Source organism: Calypte anna, chromosome 1, assembly GCF_003957555.1.
Source record: "Calypte anna isolate BGI_N300 chromosome 1, bCalAnn1_v1.p, whole genome shotgun sequence".
Classification (NCBI taxonomy): Eukaryota; Metazoa; Chordata; class Aves; order Apodiformes; family Trochilidae; genus Calypte; species Calypte anna.
Window position 1 is genome coordinate 163,831,898 of NC_044244.1, and position 18,592 is coordinate 163,850,489.

Below are 18,592 nucleotides of genomic sequence, written 5' to 3' on the forward strand. Positions count from 1 at the left end.
ATTTACACAGGCCTTACAGGTAACGAAGTTGGGAGTCTGCAATATATATTATAATAATAATGCAAAACTACAGGGTTTCCTTTTTCTGAAAGTGATTACTCCTTGTAATTTATCTTTGTTTTTTTGAATTTTTTACTCTTTATTCAGTTTTTCATAAGTAATAGGTTGGGGGTAGGGGAGGGTGTTTTTTTTTCCTTTGGTTTGATTTGGTTTGGTTTGGTTTTTTTTAAGCCAAGAACCAAATTGCAAATGTGACTTTTAATCTTATTCATTAAAAACAGCACCCATCCACAATATTTAAAAACATTAAGACAGTGTGAGTACAATAATAATATATATTTTGTAAGCAATCTGTATGTCAAAAGTAAAGTGTTTTGGGTTTTTTTTCATCATGTGATTTCTGAAAGTGTATGGCAAAGTACTCTTAACTAACTTTCTTTCTGCTGAGCATTACTTGGGCTTTTTGTTTTGTCTTAAATAGGAAATTCACAGGCTTTGTTTTCAGGTAGCGAGGATTGTTGGGTTGGGTTGGGTTGGGTTGGATACGACATTTTGTGCTTTCAGAAAACATCACCAACTTTATGAGTTAGTCCATATTGTGTTAGACTCAGTCAGTACCAAAAGCAATAGATGGTTCCATTATCTTGCAGATTACTCAAGTTTCTAAATTTTTGTATCAGGTTTATAGTGTGGACTGGTAGCCCATTCAGAGATTTACTTTGAAAAATGTTTGCAACTAATGTGGTAACAATTTTATCTTTATTATTTTTTCCTGAAAATTAATTATTATTAATGATAGTTTCTTTTATATTTTTTATGTTATGTATGGGATGTTTTTGTTGCCATAAACAATTGTTTTTGAGAATTATGGCTATGAAGTATACCCAGGGGACTTGCTACCAACCTTTTTCAGAGGTCCATATTTTCAGTCTCTTATCTTCTTTTGATGGCTTTTCAGAGAGTAAAGAGAGTTCTTCATAGTATTGAAAAAGGAGCAGTACCCTTGTTCATTCTCATACGTTATTTTAAATAATTCAGCTATTAGGTATAGTAGCTTCATTTATGCAGTTTGCGGTTTTGTTAGGTTTTTGAAAGTTTTTTTGTTAGATTTATTAAATATAGTTGAAACTAGATTGCCGAGATTTCCATGAATGGCAAGAGAAAAATGTGACAAATGACTTATATTGCAGCTTTTTGGTATATACAGATCTGTAACACTCAAAAATTTTAGGAATCAACCTTACAGTGAAAACAGGGTTTATCCCATCTCAACTACCCAGTTCATCTCTGAGTCCCCCAGCATAAGAAGGACATGGAGCTGCTGGAGAAAGTACAGAGGAGGACCATGAAGATGATCAGAGGGCTGGAGGACCTCTCATATGAGGACAGGCTGAAACAGTTGAAGGTCTTCACCCTGGAGAAGAGAGGGCTCTGGGGAGACCTTATAGGAGTCTTAAAATACATGAAGGGGGCCTAGAGGAAAGCTGGAAAGGGACTTAATACTAGAACACATAGTGATAGGACAAGATGTAATGGCTTTAAATTGGAAGATGGTGGATTTAAGTTAAATATTAGGACGAAGTTCTTTACTGTGAGGGTGGTGAGACACTGGAAGAGGCTGCCTATGGAGCTTGTGGGTGCCCCATTGCTGGCCATGTTGGACAGGGGTTTGAGCAACATGTTCTAGTGGGTAGTTGAAGGAAGCAGGGAGGCTGGAAATAGATGATCTTTAAGGTCCCGTCCAACCCAAACCATTGCCTTAGTTTATATAGAAAGAAGCCAATGTATACTTTTAGAAGAGTTGAATACTCTTCTAAGTTAGTCTAGTGACAGTTGAAGGAACTGAGTATTCCAGTGAAAAAAAAAATCTTGAAAGAAATGTGCACTTAAGTTCAGCCACTACTTGTCATAGCCAGTAAAGAATTTAATTTTATGCTCTATGGGAAATTGCTATCAAAGTTGGATGAAATGAGAATTAGTGAAATAACTGTATGAATAAGAATGTACTTCTTAATTTTCACAGAATCATAGAATAATTCCAGTTGGCAAAGACCTTCAAGACTATCCAACCGTAACCCGAATCTACCAACCTTTAACCTAACTACCAAGTCCCATTCTTATTTTTTAAAGGAACTTGCTCGTTTGGGCAGCAGTTTTATGATTTCTAAGGACTTACTGTTACTTCAGTAAAGATTTACTATTACTAGGAGTAGAAATGTCCTAGAGAAATTAAGTGATAGGACAAAATTAAGAGTTGTTAGTACAGAGGATGCTTATAATATCACAGTCCGGAAGAGGGCTAAAGGGTGGGTGTGGGGCTAATAAAGACAAAAATATTTCTCTTAATTACGTTGCTGCAAGTACAAATTAGTTTAGAAATAAGATCTATGTGCCTAGCAAAAAAGTAATTGCCTTCTTGAGAAATATTTTCCTTTGTGGAAAAAGCCAACTGTATGCTTTAAGGCTGAGCTACATTTCTTATAATAGTGATTATATAAATGTAATGCTCAGGATAGCAAATACTAAGTGTTATGGCTTAAGATATAAACAGTAATAGGAATTAAAAATTTGTTTGATTTGTATTTCACTCTCTAAAGTAATAGTGCTAGCCTTAAAATAAATATCTGAGTGTAGCAAAACAATGACAGACAAAACATCCCACTTGGAAAAAGCGTGCTTGACATATTGTTGTTTAAAAAGAACAAGAAATATAAAAAAGGCGATTCTTTTCTTTTTTTGTCAAGACTGTATCATGTTTTTAGCAATTAATTTCATAGTATTGCTGTGCACTAAGCAATAGAGAAAGTTATAAAGTAAATATTTAGGTTTTAGAGTCTTCTTCTTTGGAGACATTCAAAAGCTGCTTGGGCTCATTCCTGTGTGACCTACTTTTTGATGATACTGCTCTGGCAGGTGGTTGGACTCAATGATCTTTCTAGGTTCCTTCTAGCCCCTGCTATTCTGTGATTCTATGATTTGTCCAGTACTTAGGCTAGAAAAGTATTTCATGCTCTAAACTGTGTGAAAGAGATTCTTTCAGAAGACTGAAAAGGAAGCTATTTTTGTGGCTACTGTTTTTTAAATTATTTGAAAAGGAGTTGTTTTCTTTATCTTGAAAATCTTAGGCTAAAAATTACCTCTCTATTTTACAGAATTGTACCATTTAAGATATAAAAATATGCCACTGCACCATTATGCCACTGCACCATTTAAGATATGAGGGGTATTAAATATTTTCAAAGGGAAACTCATGGTGTGGCTCAAGTACATTTTTAATATTTCTACAGTTCTGTGGTGGTTTTTGGGGTTTTTTTTTATGTTGTTTGTTTGGTTTTGTTTGGTTTTGTTTTTCCTTGTACTCTTGTCTATACCTGTTATATTACCACTACTCTCTAGAGACAAAAGAAAAAAAGCAAGGAATCAAATGGATAATTCAAGAATTAGTTGTGAGAGGAACCTTAAAATGACGGAAGGAAGAATGGAAGTGAAAATCTGTGAAGAAAATCTTTGTGTTGTGCAGTTGTATAGACCCTTACGGAGCTTATTTTTAATGAAAAGGGAAGTGTTTCAAGTTCATATATCTGTATATGTGGTCCTGTGTATCTCACTACCTATATGTCTGTCTCAAGGAGTTAGAGACTGAATTGATGAGATTCTTTAGAAGAATGATAAATCTGGCCAGTTTTAAACTTTTTTTAAAAAAAACTTTGCTAGAAGGATAGTAATTAACATTTCATGGTAATGGCACATTCTGAATTATTAATCACTATCCTTCATATTCAAAGCAGGCAGTTATTTACATTTATATCCTAAATTAGCTGTGAATATACAGGTGCCATATGTGTTGCTTGACTGGTTTTGTCTTCTTGCCTTGGCAACCACTTCTTTCTTTCAGAATGAATCCAATGATGAATAACGAACCATCAGTGAAATTCTAGTTATTTGGGGGCATCTGTTTTCAAGTTTTAAAGTTCTGAGCTTAAAGTGTATGTTATAAAAAGACACATATGTTATCAGGCTGCATCTGAAGACCACTCAAGCACACATGTATTGTATTCAATGAATAATTTGGTCGTGGGCTCACTAGCATTCAGAACCTCAGCCTTTGTTTCCAATCTGTGATATGAGTTCATTAGTTCAATTCGGTTTGGGTTTATACCTGAATCCTCCCAGGATTAAGAGTCAAAGTTAGGGATTTTTTTTTCCCCTCTTCTGCCATTCTTCTGTGTCCCTTCATATTTTATATCGTGTCTTCTAGAGGGGCTCAGTGGCAGGTTGACAGACACTTCATGTGATCTTTTTGTCAGAAGGCTGCTTATTTGATTTTTTTTCCATCTACTTTCACAACAGTGACAGATGCAAAGACAATAGTAACAGACTAATACCAGCATACTTGTTTTAAGTCAGATCATTCTGACATTTTATAAATATGTAATTTGAATTTTATGCTGTGAACTCTTTATGAAAGACAAACTATACTGTGAAGAGTCCTATTGTTAGACAAAGCACAAGTTGTTACTTCTGTGTTTCTGAGCAGCTTTCTAAGGAAACGAATGTCTTAAAATTGTGTATTCCTATCCTTAAAGACTTCTTAGGGCAGCAGAAGTATGACTTTATATTAAAATCTGGTTTGTTTCTGGAACCTGGGAATACTGAGACACATCTGTAGTTGACATTTTCAGCTTCTAATTTTAGCTATGCTTCTCGAACAAGGCAGTTTCCTAAGTACGGAAGCCAGCAAGCCTACCTGGTGATGGTTTGTATTTATAAATTGCTGAATGAAAATGTGCCAAATTTAGCATACAATTGGCTAATAGTGTTTTTAACTCAACAGAGGGTATTAAAAATTGTGATTATAAACCAAATCAAGTTATAAATTATAATATGAACATATTTCATAGAATCATAGGCTAGGGTTGGAATGGGCCTTAAAGATCATGTAGTTTCAACTCCCCTGCCATGGACAGGGACACCTTCCATTAGATCAGGTTGCTCAAGGCCCCATCCAACCTGGCCTTGAACACCTCCAGGGAGGGCGCGTCCACAACTTCCCTGGGCAGCCTGCTCCAGCGTCTCACCACCCTCACAGAATAGAATTCCTTTCTCATGTCTAACCTTATTTCCCCTCTTCCAGTTTTAATCATTGCCCCATGTTCTCTCACTGCGCACCCATGCAAAAAGTCCTACCCATTTCTTTTGTAGGTCCCCTTCAGATATTGGAAGGTTGCTATAAGGTCACCTCAAAGCTGTTCTTCTCCAGCCTAAACAACCCTAATTTCCTCAGCCTGTCTTCACAGGGGAGGTGCTCCAGCCTTCTGATAATTTTTGTGGCTCTCCTCTGGGCACACTCAAGGAGCTCTATGTCCATCTTATGTTGGGGACTCCAGAACTGGACACAATACTCCAGGTGGCATCTCACAAGAGCAGAGTAGAGGGGGAGAATCAACTCCCTCAACTGACTTTCTGTGCTTCTTTAGATGCAGCCCAGAACACAGTTGGCTTTCTGGGCTGCAAGCACACATTGATGGTTCATGTTATGCTTCTGGCCCACTATCACCCCCAAGTCCTTCTCCTCAGAGCTGTCCTCAGTCCTTTCTCCTCCCAAACTGTATTCATGCATGCGATTGCCTGAACCTAGGTGCAGAACCTTGCATTTAGCCTTGTTGAACTTCATGCAGTTTGCATGAGTCCACTTCTTCACAAACTTGTCAAGGTCCCTCTGGATGGCATCCTTTCCCTCCAGTGTGTTGACTTCACCAGACAACTTGATGTTGTCAGCAAACTATTTCTCTGTACTTCCACCCTCTGTAAATGTAGTTTTTAACTCAACCCTAAGTAGGTGCTGTAATTCCTTGCTTAGCCATTGGCACTCCTGCCTGCCATCCTCTTCACTGGGACACATTGGTCCTGGGCATGCAGAAGGTGATCCTTAAATATGGACCAGCTTTTCTGTCTTGCTTCCCATCTGGGGCTCTGTCCCATTCTACCCTACCAAGCAGATCCTTGGAGACCAAAGTCTGCCCTTTTAAATATCAAGTGCCATCAGCTTATTTTGCACTTTTCTCACTGCCCTAAGGATCTTGAATTCTACAGGGTCAATTTATATTCCCTCATTCTTTTTAGAAAACTTGATTTTCTCTGAATTGTTTGGTTTGGTTTTGTTTCGAGGTTTTGAGGTTAGAGTAGCATTTTAGCAAGTTACCATGGATCATTTTATAGTTGTGTTAACCTTTTTGCTATGAATGGGATTGCAGTTGCTATGCAACATTTTATGCTAGTTCTTTGTGGACTCTGTCAGGCATTTATGGGAGAAAGATTTGTTGTTCAATGTGTGTATCCTATATTTTCCATCCAGAACTCTTATTTAGAGAATGAACTCATAGATCCACTGCAGATCTTAGTAGGGCTACAAACTTTCTCCAGCATTTTCTAGATGAAGTTTACAGTGGCTTTACCTTTATTAGTACAGTATATTATGAATTAAATAAACAATGAAAGTAAAAGAAAATAAAAACAAGTCAAGAGACTAAAATTCACAATATGTTCTTACCTAGCCGTATTGTTCCTGTGAAACATATTTAAATGTTACATTTACTTCATAACAATGAGGAAATAGATTTTGACTGATTTCAATAATATAAATCTAAGACAGAATATATGCCAATCAGAGATCTCCTTAGGTTACTCTTATGGTCTTGATATTTTAATAATTTATCAATCAACTGTTCAATGTACATGCATTGCTTCAAATTGTTGAAAGTCGTATTTTTCTGATAAAGAGAATTCACAGGTTCTCTACATCCTTCCGTAAATCCCTTATGTTTCCTGTCTACATTTTTTTTCTAAGTCACTGTTTTGCTCTGCTGCACCCTCTCCAGTGCTTGCACTTTCCTCCAGCTTATCAAGCACTTTCACTCTGGCAAATTCCATTGTATTTTTTACCAGGCATCATGCTTTCACACAAGGAAATTGAGTCTTAGGTTTCATGCATAGCTGTTTAATAGACCCATTTTCTCTCAGTTTTGGGAGTCTAATTTTCTTCACGATCATCCATACAAATGTTCAAATTTTCTAACAGAATGAGATTGAAGAAACCTTTGTGGTTCTTGGAGTAGCTTCAAAACTTGTTCTTTGGTTAATCAGAAGAGACAGACTTGCATATGTACACCTCAGGTTATGTAAAAAAGACTTCTAATTGCAGTGCAAAACCTTGAGCATAAAAATAAAACAAAATCCAGTGTTCAAACAGCATACCACTAATTGAGAATAAGGCCAGCTGCATGAGTGAGGGGAAGTGAACACTGTTGAGTGAACCCCTCATCTTGTATAGCAATTTGTTCAGAATGCTTTTATTTCAGAATTAAAAACAGTATACTTATTTGGTAAGGCTTTAACTGATGTATTTTACAGACAGTATTTCTTGTTTAAGGTGTTAATGAAATGAATATTCTGTGTTTTAGTCTCAGCAGAAAACCTGGAGAAAAGCTTGAAGCAGATGGAGAGGCAACTCCAACAGCTTGAGAAGGATTTGCAGACTTTTCCAGTTCCTGAAGATAAGCACGATAAGTTTATAGCTAAAATGTCAATATCCTTTATAGTAATTTTTAAAGAAAACGCACAAACAAAATAACGCCCCAAGAAGTAATTTGACTGCATTACCTTAGACTTTATATTTCTTTGAATAATTTCTCTCTAGTCTCTGTAATGTTTTCTCACAGCTTACTGCAAAACCCACAACCAACTTTACTGCCTGTCTCCCTCATTAAGACATGAAGATATTTAATTAAAGCAGAAAAAAACATTATTTCACTTAAACTTTCCTGCAAGATGATGGTCATACAGGCTTGGCACTGAGACTAATCAGGAAGCAGAAATATCAGCTGATAAAAAGACAATTTGAAATTTCTTGAGCAGACATGGCTTGGTTATTATTTAGCTGGAAGACTCCTTTGCTATGTATAAAGCCAGGGGGCTCAGGACACAGTCCTCTTGATTTATCTCATACTATTAAATAAAACATGGCAAGCGACCCTGAAGCCAAGTGAATACACTGGGGTTTGCTGCATTAGGACCAGTTTACTTCTCAGTAGTCTAGCTGCAATCAAAGTGTCTGCAGCTTAGCTTTAGGCTTTCTCTGGACAATGTGGGTTATCTGTAACCTTTCAGTGTCACTACTAATTTTTTGTATGGTCGGGCATTTTTGGTGAGGTTATTCTATTTGTTGCTGCTTTCTTTTCCAGCTGAATGTGTTTTTGAGATATGTTGCATCCTGCCGGCATGGTATCCCTATAGTATGAAACATAAATTTTGTCTCTGAAGAAGCCAGTAGCATAGTAGGAGAACTAGGAGAGGCATCCTGTGGGGAAAGTAAACTATTCCTAGGAAGTTGGAGAATAATAAATTCATGATAGTTTTCTCAGAAACAATGCTAGGACAATGCAAAGCCTGTGCTTGGCTAAGAAAATTAGGTCTAGTCTAGAAATTTAGAAATGGGAGGTAACTGTTAAGAAATCTAACTTATAAAAAGGACAGATTTTTCTAAATCCAACAGAATAGGATAAGCTATTGCAGTTGGAAGGGGCCTACGATGATCATCTTGTCCAAAATAATCCAGATGTTGGCAGTTAAAATACCCTATAACGTTTTGCATTTTTAAGCTGATGACTGGAAATAGATAATTTAATTGAGGAAAATAGATAATTTAATAAATATCTTTCTTTGGAGATGTTGTTATAAGACTTCCATACCTTTCAAACAGTTATGGAAGAAATTAGCAAAGTTCAATTTGAGAAAGAGTGAACAGTACCCTGAAAATATTAGCTTCATATAAGTAGGAGAGGACAGAAAAGGTAAGTTCAGGAATAAATATGTACTTCTATGCTAATATGAACATCTAAAATAAATTTTAAAAAATGCTATGTAAGCTGATTCTTTTCCCTTCTTTGTTATTGATGTATTGGGCATCTCTGAAACTGGATGGCAGGTTGTAAGTGCAATGCTGTGAAATAAGTTTACAAATTGTATTTAAGATAGAGTAAGTCACAGTTGTAGAGAATTAGTGTGGAAAGGTAAAATATGATAACGGTTAAATATGTTAATTTGCCAGACCTTGTCAGTAAATACCTTAACTTTCCTAAGGATTGAAATTCTATCTCTGTATATGAAGAACACTAAAGCATTTAGTTGATCTCTTAAAAAGGAAAATTATCATCTTAGGAAGTTCAAAGGAGGATCTATATGTTGTCTTTTTCAAGCATCTCAAAAGTTATAATTCTGCCATAAAAGATGTAGGTAGCCAAGGTAATCTTTACCCATAAAGCTAAATTTGTTCTTTGCATCAGTTTTGTCTAGGAAGAACTTCAGCTGACCACACTGTGCAATATTGTGAATGGAAGGTTGATCTCAGATGAAGGAATTGGTGAAGTATTTTAAAGGAAAATACAAACATAAACAGCAATAAATGCCCAGATGTAACCAGTGATCAGAAAAGTCATTAAAGTATTTTAATATTGTCTCAGATATAAACCTATTGGACTACTGATTCTTACATGAAGCTAGCCCAAGACACCAGAGGAAAAAAAGATGAAAAGAAGCATCTACATTTTTTAAAAGGTCTGCAAGGAGGATCTGCAAGTGTGGCCTCCGTGTGCATAGAAATTATGAAAACTAAATAAAAATAGAACCAATATGTGTATATGGGAGATGTAATATGATGGGGTGTGTTTTTTAAAGAGAAACCATCTCTTGCAAATCTATTTCTGCATGCTGATAAATGTAGGACAGCTAGCAGAACTTAACTGAATTTCTATGCACCTTTCAAGAACGCATATTAACAAAGACTTCCAAGGAAATATATTTCTTGGGCAAAAGTAGAATGATTTTTTTTTCTGAATTAATATCTTTACAAAAAAACTCATCTCAAAAGGGAGACACTGGAAGATGCTGACAAAAGAGAAGGTGAACTATCATGGTTATGGAATAATAGATCTGAAGAAAAAAATAGCAGAACAACAGAGAACAAATGCAGTTAAGAGAAGAAGAAAACAAAGTTGCTATAAAAATCAGTATACTCATATGTGGAGTACTTCCACCATCCCATCTCAGAAAATGCAATCTATGTCTAGTGAGATGGCAGAGAACAGTAACAATCATCAGAAGGCAATAGTTTCTGCATAAGGGATGTTTGTAAAGATTAGGACTGTGTAGGTGGAAAATCAAGTCTTATAAATCCAGGATTTAACCCAGGTGAAATACCGTCCATCAGGTTAAAACATAGTATTGGAAATGCTTTCTTACACAGCAGACAAACTGTAGCATTTACTTTCAAGATGTTGTAAGGGCTGAAACTGTAAATTAATTTCATGTAAGGCTTAGATAGTACATCTAGAACTATTAAATGCAGTAGTCCAGGAGTAACTGGCTCAGAAAGATCACTAACATGCATGCTGTTAGAAATTAAATACTCTAAATACTACATTAGTTGCCAAGTTGCTACAGTTGCCAAGTTTCCTCCAAGTACTAACTGCTGTCAAAAGCAAGTGAGATGAATATTTGGTCTTATTCAGAATAAATCAGTACAGGTAAATCAACCATATTACATATTTAATTGTACTGGAGTATTGAAATAAAATGTTTTGAACAGTAAATATTTTGCACTGGAATAGTTTCCCCTCTCCCACTACCTCTCACAGCAGACTGGCAGTGATTTTAAAACAGAAAAGTTGCATATGTTTTCTGTTAATGCCTGTGAAGACACTAATTAAAGAAGCTTGCTTTTTAAAAACAGGAACTTCAATAAATTACGAAGTAGAAAAGGTTTGATGTAAAGGTTATATAATCCTTCACAGCGTGATAAAGCCTGGACCTGTCTTTACTTTTATTCCTATGACAGGAAAAGCTGAATGATGCTGATGTCTTGAAAAGCATAGAGCTCATAAAAAGAAACCAGCAGGAAATCTTTAAAAGGAAGGATGATGCGTTGTTGGAAATGATTTTTCACCCTGAGTACAATTAGGCTCCATGGACAAGCAGGCTATTACATCCTGTCACTAAATATCACAACCCAAAGGCCTCTAATGAACTGATTAGCGTTCTTGTTTCTTTAGGAAGTTGGATATATGCACAGTTGGAGTACTCTTTTATTGACAAAGTCTAGTTATGAATATTTCTCCTATATATTTTTGCTAGTTTGTCAGTCATCTCATATATACTAGCTGAAAAGAAATCATAGGTTTTATTGCAGTTCTGCTTACTCCAATTATGAAAGTCAAAGAATATTGAATTGATATTTATGTAGATTATTAAATCCATTGAGTAAAATGTTCAATAAAAATGAACAGTGAACAAAATACACTTGCACATTGAAAAGGTTTATGGTGAGAATTTATATTGCATATTAAAAGCTTAATTGAGTCATTTAGGCAACATGCTCTTTCTCAGTCCAGCTCTCAATTTATGATTTTCTAAGTAACAGCTGGGAAACTCTTGACAAGTTTCAGCCTACCTCTGAAAGTAGTGTTGATGACTTATGGAACTTACACTTGAGAGACAATCAGTTGGCTGCTGCATTTTGGCTAGGAATAAAGTCCTTTCTTCTTATTCTGTTCTCTGTTCCCCTTCCCTTGTCATTTAAGTTGATTTGTTGACATTGTGAAAAAAGAAGGAACAGCACCCAAGTCAGAACTGGATTAAATTGAGGCTGAAGAAACCCATTACACCTGCAAAAAAGAGACTACACACTGCCTCTAAACTGTCTCTAAAATGATTTGAATTTCTGTCTGTGCAACATAAACAAACTCAAATCTGTAAGATGTCCTTGCATCCTAAGTCCTTTGGAAGATTACAGTACCTGAACTCATCAGGTGAAAAAAGATTGTATAGTGCCCTTTGGGAGAAGGTCAAGATGTTGACTGTGTGGACAGGTAGTGAGGTAGGGCTTAGGCAAACAGTAGAATATATCATGTGAGTCAAGGAAAAAGTATTTTTTGACAAATACTCTTCAGAAGGTACTAATTTAAAAATCTGAACATTTCTGTGTTTCTTGAACTACTACATTCTTGTGCAGAATTTTACTGTTGAACCTTGCTGAATATATTTAAAAGGAAGCGTGTATGACACATTTTTCAGCCAATTGCAACGGTTATCTGAAGAACCTGATATGGGAAATCCTCAACAGAGCCCTACAACATCCACGCCCTTTGGCCTTAGTAGAAAATAATTTCTTAAAATGCTGGTTTGAAGTGACCTCAAAGTCTTTGCATCAGATTTCAAAAAGGTTTGCCTGGTTTTTTGGAGACTATTACTGGTGAGTGTAGTGGCAGTCTCCATTCCATTTTGAGCTTTTTGCTAAAATACATGCAGCATGTATGCACCTGTTGGTCTTTTGTTCTTATGCAGATTCATATACCTTTTTTCAGTTGTCTACCATTAGTATGTAGGTTAGTTTGTCAAAAATTCACAAGTGGTGGATGTAGGATTTTTTAAAAGGAATTGTTTGGTACAGATTAACAGTATTTATTATCTGTTCTATGGTAACAGCTGCTTTTACTTTGCTTGATACCCTGCACTATGTTAGCATTTTGTATATCTCAATATATTAAAATCAGTATAAGCTTCAGACAAGCAACTCACTATGGAAAAAGCTGACATGAATATGCAAGACCAAACATACAGCAGTTAGAAAATTTGCCACTGATATTACTCATCTCAGCCCTGCATTGCTTTCCTGTTCCATTAATGAGCAGAATGATCTGTAGTCCCATGAGTCAAAAAAGGCAGTTCATGAAATTAAGCCACTTCAGAAAAAGTTAACAAATAGCTAACTTCTTGATTACCTTCTCGTCCCACCTGTGTTACACCTCTGCTGTACTTCTGTCTTCATTCATCCAAAGCCAATGAATTGTGTAGCTGCTAATGCATATAAAGCAACCTGTTCATAATAATTACAGTTGGGATTGCTGCACTCAGTAGTATTCCCAGTTGTCTCTAGTTTAGCTAGGGCTGGCTAACAAAAGCCATATTTAAGGAAAAAAGGAAGAGGGCTTATTAAAAATACCTAAATTGAAGCAGAGTCTCAGTAGAATGTGAAGAGCTTAGGGTATCCCATAATGCACCAGATGGAAAAAAAAATTTCAGGATTGATTGTGACTGGCATTAAAATATTGGATAGTAAAACATCTTTCTATAGTGCTTTATTTTTAGTTTAAAATTGTGCATCATGTTCTCAAGGGGAGACAATTTTAACAATATCAAGCAAGAAGCCTAAGTAGACACTGTTACCACAGCTCTAAGTTTAGCTATGTCTTGCAGGTTATCACAGGAATTCTGTCCCTCCCATCTCCCCACCACTCATGTTTCTTCTTAGGATATACACTGGTATATAATTAATTTACAAGATAGGTATACATTTTCTTGATAATTTCAGATTTTTTTCTCAGTTTTTTCCTTTGTAGAAAACTGAAGAAAGTTACTGCAACATTTGATGTATACCATTTATACATACTAACAAGAAAACAAATTCATTTAATTTTCCTGTAACCTACCATTCCCTGAAAATAAACAGGCTCATAATTGCAAAAAATACAGTAGTTTTCCCTAACTTTTATTAATGATCTTAGAATCACTTACAAATAGTAAGTATCCTAATCTTAAAGATCAGAAATAAACAGTGCCAAGAAATGTTTGGTTTTTAGTCTCAGTCAGCATTAATTTTACTGTTCTACTTTATTGCTCTTGTTTATTGCTTTGCTTTGGATGGTTGTTGGTTTTTCTCATAATCCTTTTTTATTTAATAATTGGGCAGCTGTTGCATACTAACTTCTCATCAACTGCCCTTGCTGTCCCACCATGGCTTTTTAACATCCTTAAAAATTTTAAAGAAACCCAGCTCAGAAGGAGGGTAGTTTCCTGTAAGCTTTGTTTATCTTGGGAGCTAAGTAAGGGAGAGAGATTCAATTTAATAAGGATGAAAAAGTGGGCCAACAACATCAATCTCTTTTGAGCTGTTTGAGTCACTCAACATAGGTAGTCTGAAGCTGCTTATGAGCTGCATCTTATGAAATCATTAGAAACATGAAAAGATGCTCATACTGGTGAAGGAGCCTTGTCAAAGGAACAGAAAGTATAAAATCAGGTGTTTGTGGGGTGATGGAAGGTGTCTCATTTAAAATCATGAAAATCTAGGATTTAGTCAGACCCTTTCTACAGGAATGTTATAGTGGAGACTGTTCTGCCCTTACAGGCCTAGCTAATCATAGTGACTAATACGAATGTTGTGAAAATGAATTTTTCTCCTTTCCTGCATGGGTCTGAGAACATTTTTTGGCATGTATTCTAAATCATAAAATAAAAAAAAAAATAACTGCTTACTTGGTATTTTAGATGCAGTGCTAACAAACCAGAAGTACATTAAATAACAAAATTCAAGAGGGATTCAGCCTCTAAACAAAACTGAAAGAAGAGTGCATCACAAAAAAGCCTGAAGAATGAAAGCAGTCACCCAGCAGTAAATTGTTACTGCGTATTTAAAATAGCAGGGTCGACAAAAATTATATTTGTCTAGTTTATATTATACTTGATTAAAATTCCTGTGCTTCATAAAATAAAGTGATCATAGTGTATATATCTCTAGTATAAAGTTTACAAATACAGTAATTTCTCTTCTGCAGTAGTTGGGGTGGACAACTGGTAGTCAAGGTAAAACTAATTTCTTGTCTTTCATAGTCTTTCATGCAGCAGGAAAATAATGGAACACAAATATTTGTTTAGTTCTTGTTCCATTAAAGTAAACACTTTATGAAGTTGTTCTACATAAGGAAAAACCAACACATAAAATGTCTTCTTTGAGCTTCTTTGACAAACTACATTATCGGAAGTCCTCAATAAACTTAGGAGTTTTTATTTCACTTAAGCAGTGTTTTGGTGCTATTTATAAATTGTCTGTCTCTTGTAGAAGTAGTTCTATTGCTTTCACCTCTATTTTAATTAACTTGTATTAACATTGCAGATAGCCTTAGAAAAAGTATAAATACCTGGTGGAACAGAAATCAATGGATCAGTGTTCCTACAAGTGCATTAGGATATTAGGATGGAGTCTTAAATCTTTCATGGATTTTTGTTTTTAAAACTGTTTCATTTTGTTTATTAATGTTTCTCTTTTTACTCTAATTCTAGTAGGAGCTGTACTGTTTCTGGATATATTAAAATATTCTGGATATATTAAAGTATATTAAGGTGTACCTAAATACCATGTCAACTATAATTTATATACCTAAACCTTTAAATTCAATAAGGAGATAGTGATACTAAATAAATTACAAAAGTATTTGAAATTAGATTAGACCCATACTTATCATTTCATACAAAATTATATGCTGCTGGAATAATCTTTACTTTTAAACCGGTAGAGAAAATTTGACATAAGCACCCTGATTTATAGGCCAAATATAGACAATCAATAATAGGAAGCATATATGACATGGAAGGAATTATTCATTTAATGTAAATTGAAAATGAGTATGAAAGACAGATCACTATTGATTAAAAAGCATGGTTTTGGCTGGATTCACTGAGTATTCTTATAGCCTTAACAGCAGTATACAGCTTTCTAGTTCATGCCAAAGAAGATTTTCAGAAACTTTCACGGATGCATGAGAACATGGAAAAACTCTATCAGAATGTGATGGGATATTACGCCATTGATCTGAAGAAAGTCTCTGTAGAGGAGTTTTTATCAGACTTAAACAACTTCAGGACAATGTTCATGGTACGATCTGTTTATTCTGTTCTTAATGTTTTTGATCTTTCGTTTACTGAACAAAGTAAAAATAATTTTCTTCTTTCTCAAATATTGTCGGATACTCACACCAGAAATTTAACTTTGTACATCGTAAATTATTATTATATCATAGGATAAAGGAGGTTTGAATTCTTATCTGTGGATTTTTCTTTCTGAAATAATCAGAAATTCCTGATAACACTGCATGTAATTTAAAACCAAGGCTCTTACATGCATGTGTAACATGAAGGGGAAAAACCTGGAACTCTACCTTTTTTTAAATACAACTGCATTTTCTACTTAAAGGATGCTTGTTGTTTACTTTAAAATTCTAATAATTTTATTATCTATTTATTATCTATTTATATATATTAGATCTATAATTAATATTTCATGTGCCTGCAGCACTTGATCAGTTTCAAGGTTTACATCTCTAAGCAGGTTCCCTGCAAGGGAAACTCAGAGCTCCTTATGCTGGCTTAAAAATATAGCATGTTTTCCTCAGACTCAGTCTGTTTCTAAGGTCCTTTTTTTTGTGTCTGACAATAGATTTTCTAGGATTGTAGGTTTTATGCACTTAAATGCTTACTTCTTCTTGTTTTAAAAAGGACGAATTTTGGGAGGAGAGGCTAAGAACTATTATTTGAAATATTTTAATTTTAAGTATTTGACAAACAGAGATAAGGCTGATCCAGGTTATTGGGTAGCTCCTTTTGTACAGAGCTCAGAACAGAGTTATATCCATAATTCAAACTCATTGTTAGCAGAGCTTTGCCTTAGGCTAATCAAAAATAGTCTTAAGTGTGGACATTTGTTCTGTCCTTGTATCACAGGGCATCAGCATTATGTATACAAATGTTTGCATGTACTAGCTCATTATAGAAGCCTTAACTGTTTTGGATATCTGATTTTATTTTTTTAAGTATTTTTTTATTGCAAATGCATTTTCATTATGCTTACAAATTTAATAATTGCTTTTGTGGTTTTTTTTTTTAATTCTAGCAAAATGTGATTTAAGAGTTTTAACAAGTGACCTTTCAGAGAAGTGAGATAGAAATTTCTCACCAGAGAATTTTTTTATGTTTGGAGCTGATTAATTACATCTATAAACAGTTTTCTTGGCAAGTTGCAGGATAATCAGATATTTTCCAAAATACTGCATGTTCTTTTACCATTGTCAATGCAGTTCTTCTGAAACAAAGATAATTAACTTGTTGCTGTAATTCAGAATGCATGCTCAAGACTGGCGTATCTCGGTTTAAAATAACAACTTTGGGAAGAATGTTGGCTACATAATTTCAAAATACTTCCATATTTTATTATTTATTTAGGATTAGTTATTTTTGTGATGTATAACTATGTTCAGATTGGTAAATTTCGGGGGGCAAGTGAAGGTTTCATTTGGCTTCTTTGGAGCTGTCTTTGAATAAATATGGGGTTTTGTCTTCTGGATTCTGAACACTTGGCTGGAAAAGAGCTCTTTCTCAATGAAGAAATGGAGAATAAAAAGGCAGGTAGCCAATTTCATATGAGTTTATCAATTTGGATAACTTGGAAAAGGTGACTTGTGTGACATCAGGCTATGTACAGTTACGTTGGTAATTTACTTATTGGCTACACTCCTGCAGGGATGTTATCTGAGCATGAGCTCTGTGACATAATCTGGAGCAGTGATCCAGCTCATGCCTATTGATCTGCAGAAAGATTCAATTAGTCATTTTACCACCTATTCCTCATTGCAGCCTAATGTTTATCACTATAACACACTTATTTAAGTTGCTTGCATGTTTCCCAGTCTTGTTTGGTTTTAGATTACTATGCCTCTGCTACTTCAGAGTATAAAAGCCAAAGCCCTAGAGAGCATGGTCTTCAATCAGAATAATTTTGCTTCGCAAGTTATGTTTGTCAGATTTCTCAACATAGCCTTGAAGATGTTTTCCTAACTTGATCAGTGCCTAATTTGAAACTCAGGAGTCTGATTTCAAAATTACTAAATATTATTAATTTTTTTTATTACTGTAATTTCTGATTTTAAACCACACCTTCCATTTAAACGCATTAGAGTAAGAATTCTAAAATCTTAGGTTCATCTTCAATTTGAGCCTCAAAGAAGTGATTGTGCTTAGTTTCCTTGTATTTCTTTGCTTTGTCTGTAAAATTAGCACTGATACTGACTCCTGCTTCACAGCAGTGCTATAAAAATAGATTAATTAAGGCTTGGGAACAGTTGAGCATGATGGGAGAAAACTTGAGAAAAACTAATAATTCTGTCTTGCAGAGCACAGTTTGAAGGATATATGAAAAAGGTTTGTAGATAAAGCGTTAAACCTCTTATCATTCAATGACACTATACAAAATACTGAGTAGCTGCTCACTTTTTGGAAAAGATTTTTGAGATTACTAGCGTGAGACACCTGAGGTCTGATTTTCAGAACTGTTTGGCATTGGTCTTTATTACTGAGGGAAACTAAAGGTGGTTGTTCTAGAAAACATAGCTGAAAAGACTTTCAAATTTAGTGCTGAAAAATAATTGGATTCTTAAAAAGTCCAAAATTAAAAGACTAAGTCACCAAATGTTGTGGTTAAGTGAAGTTCAGTCATCTTTGTTGTCTAGGAAAATTGATAATTTACATACACTACTTATCTATTTATAGTGCTATTTTTGATTCTCAGTTAATGAAAATATTTGAAATGTTTTCCAAAAAATTGCTTAAATCTGAATCCACAGACTTCAGGTTCATAGCTATCATTGGACTTTGCTCTTTGTACTTCACTGTTATTTGGCAGCTGTGATAACTATTTTTCAGTTTCTTTGAG

General features: G+C 34.9%; 1 protein-coding gene across 1 annotated transcript in view; it reads left to right on the forward strand.

The window, feature by feature from the left end:
* The window catches only part of DIAPH3 (diaphanous related formin 3), a 211,428-nt gene that overhangs the window by 122,457 nt on the left and 70,379 nt on the right, over window positions 1–18,592 (forward strand). Inside the window, exons 23-24 of the mRNA XM_030453061.1 lie at window positions 7,461–7,585; window positions 15,599–15,763. Of these exons, the coding sequence (XP_030308921.1) occupies window positions 7,461–7,585; window positions 15,599–15,763 (290 nt within the window). The remainder of the gene's footprint in view (window positions 1–7,460; window positions 7,586–15,598; window positions 15,764–18,592) is intronic.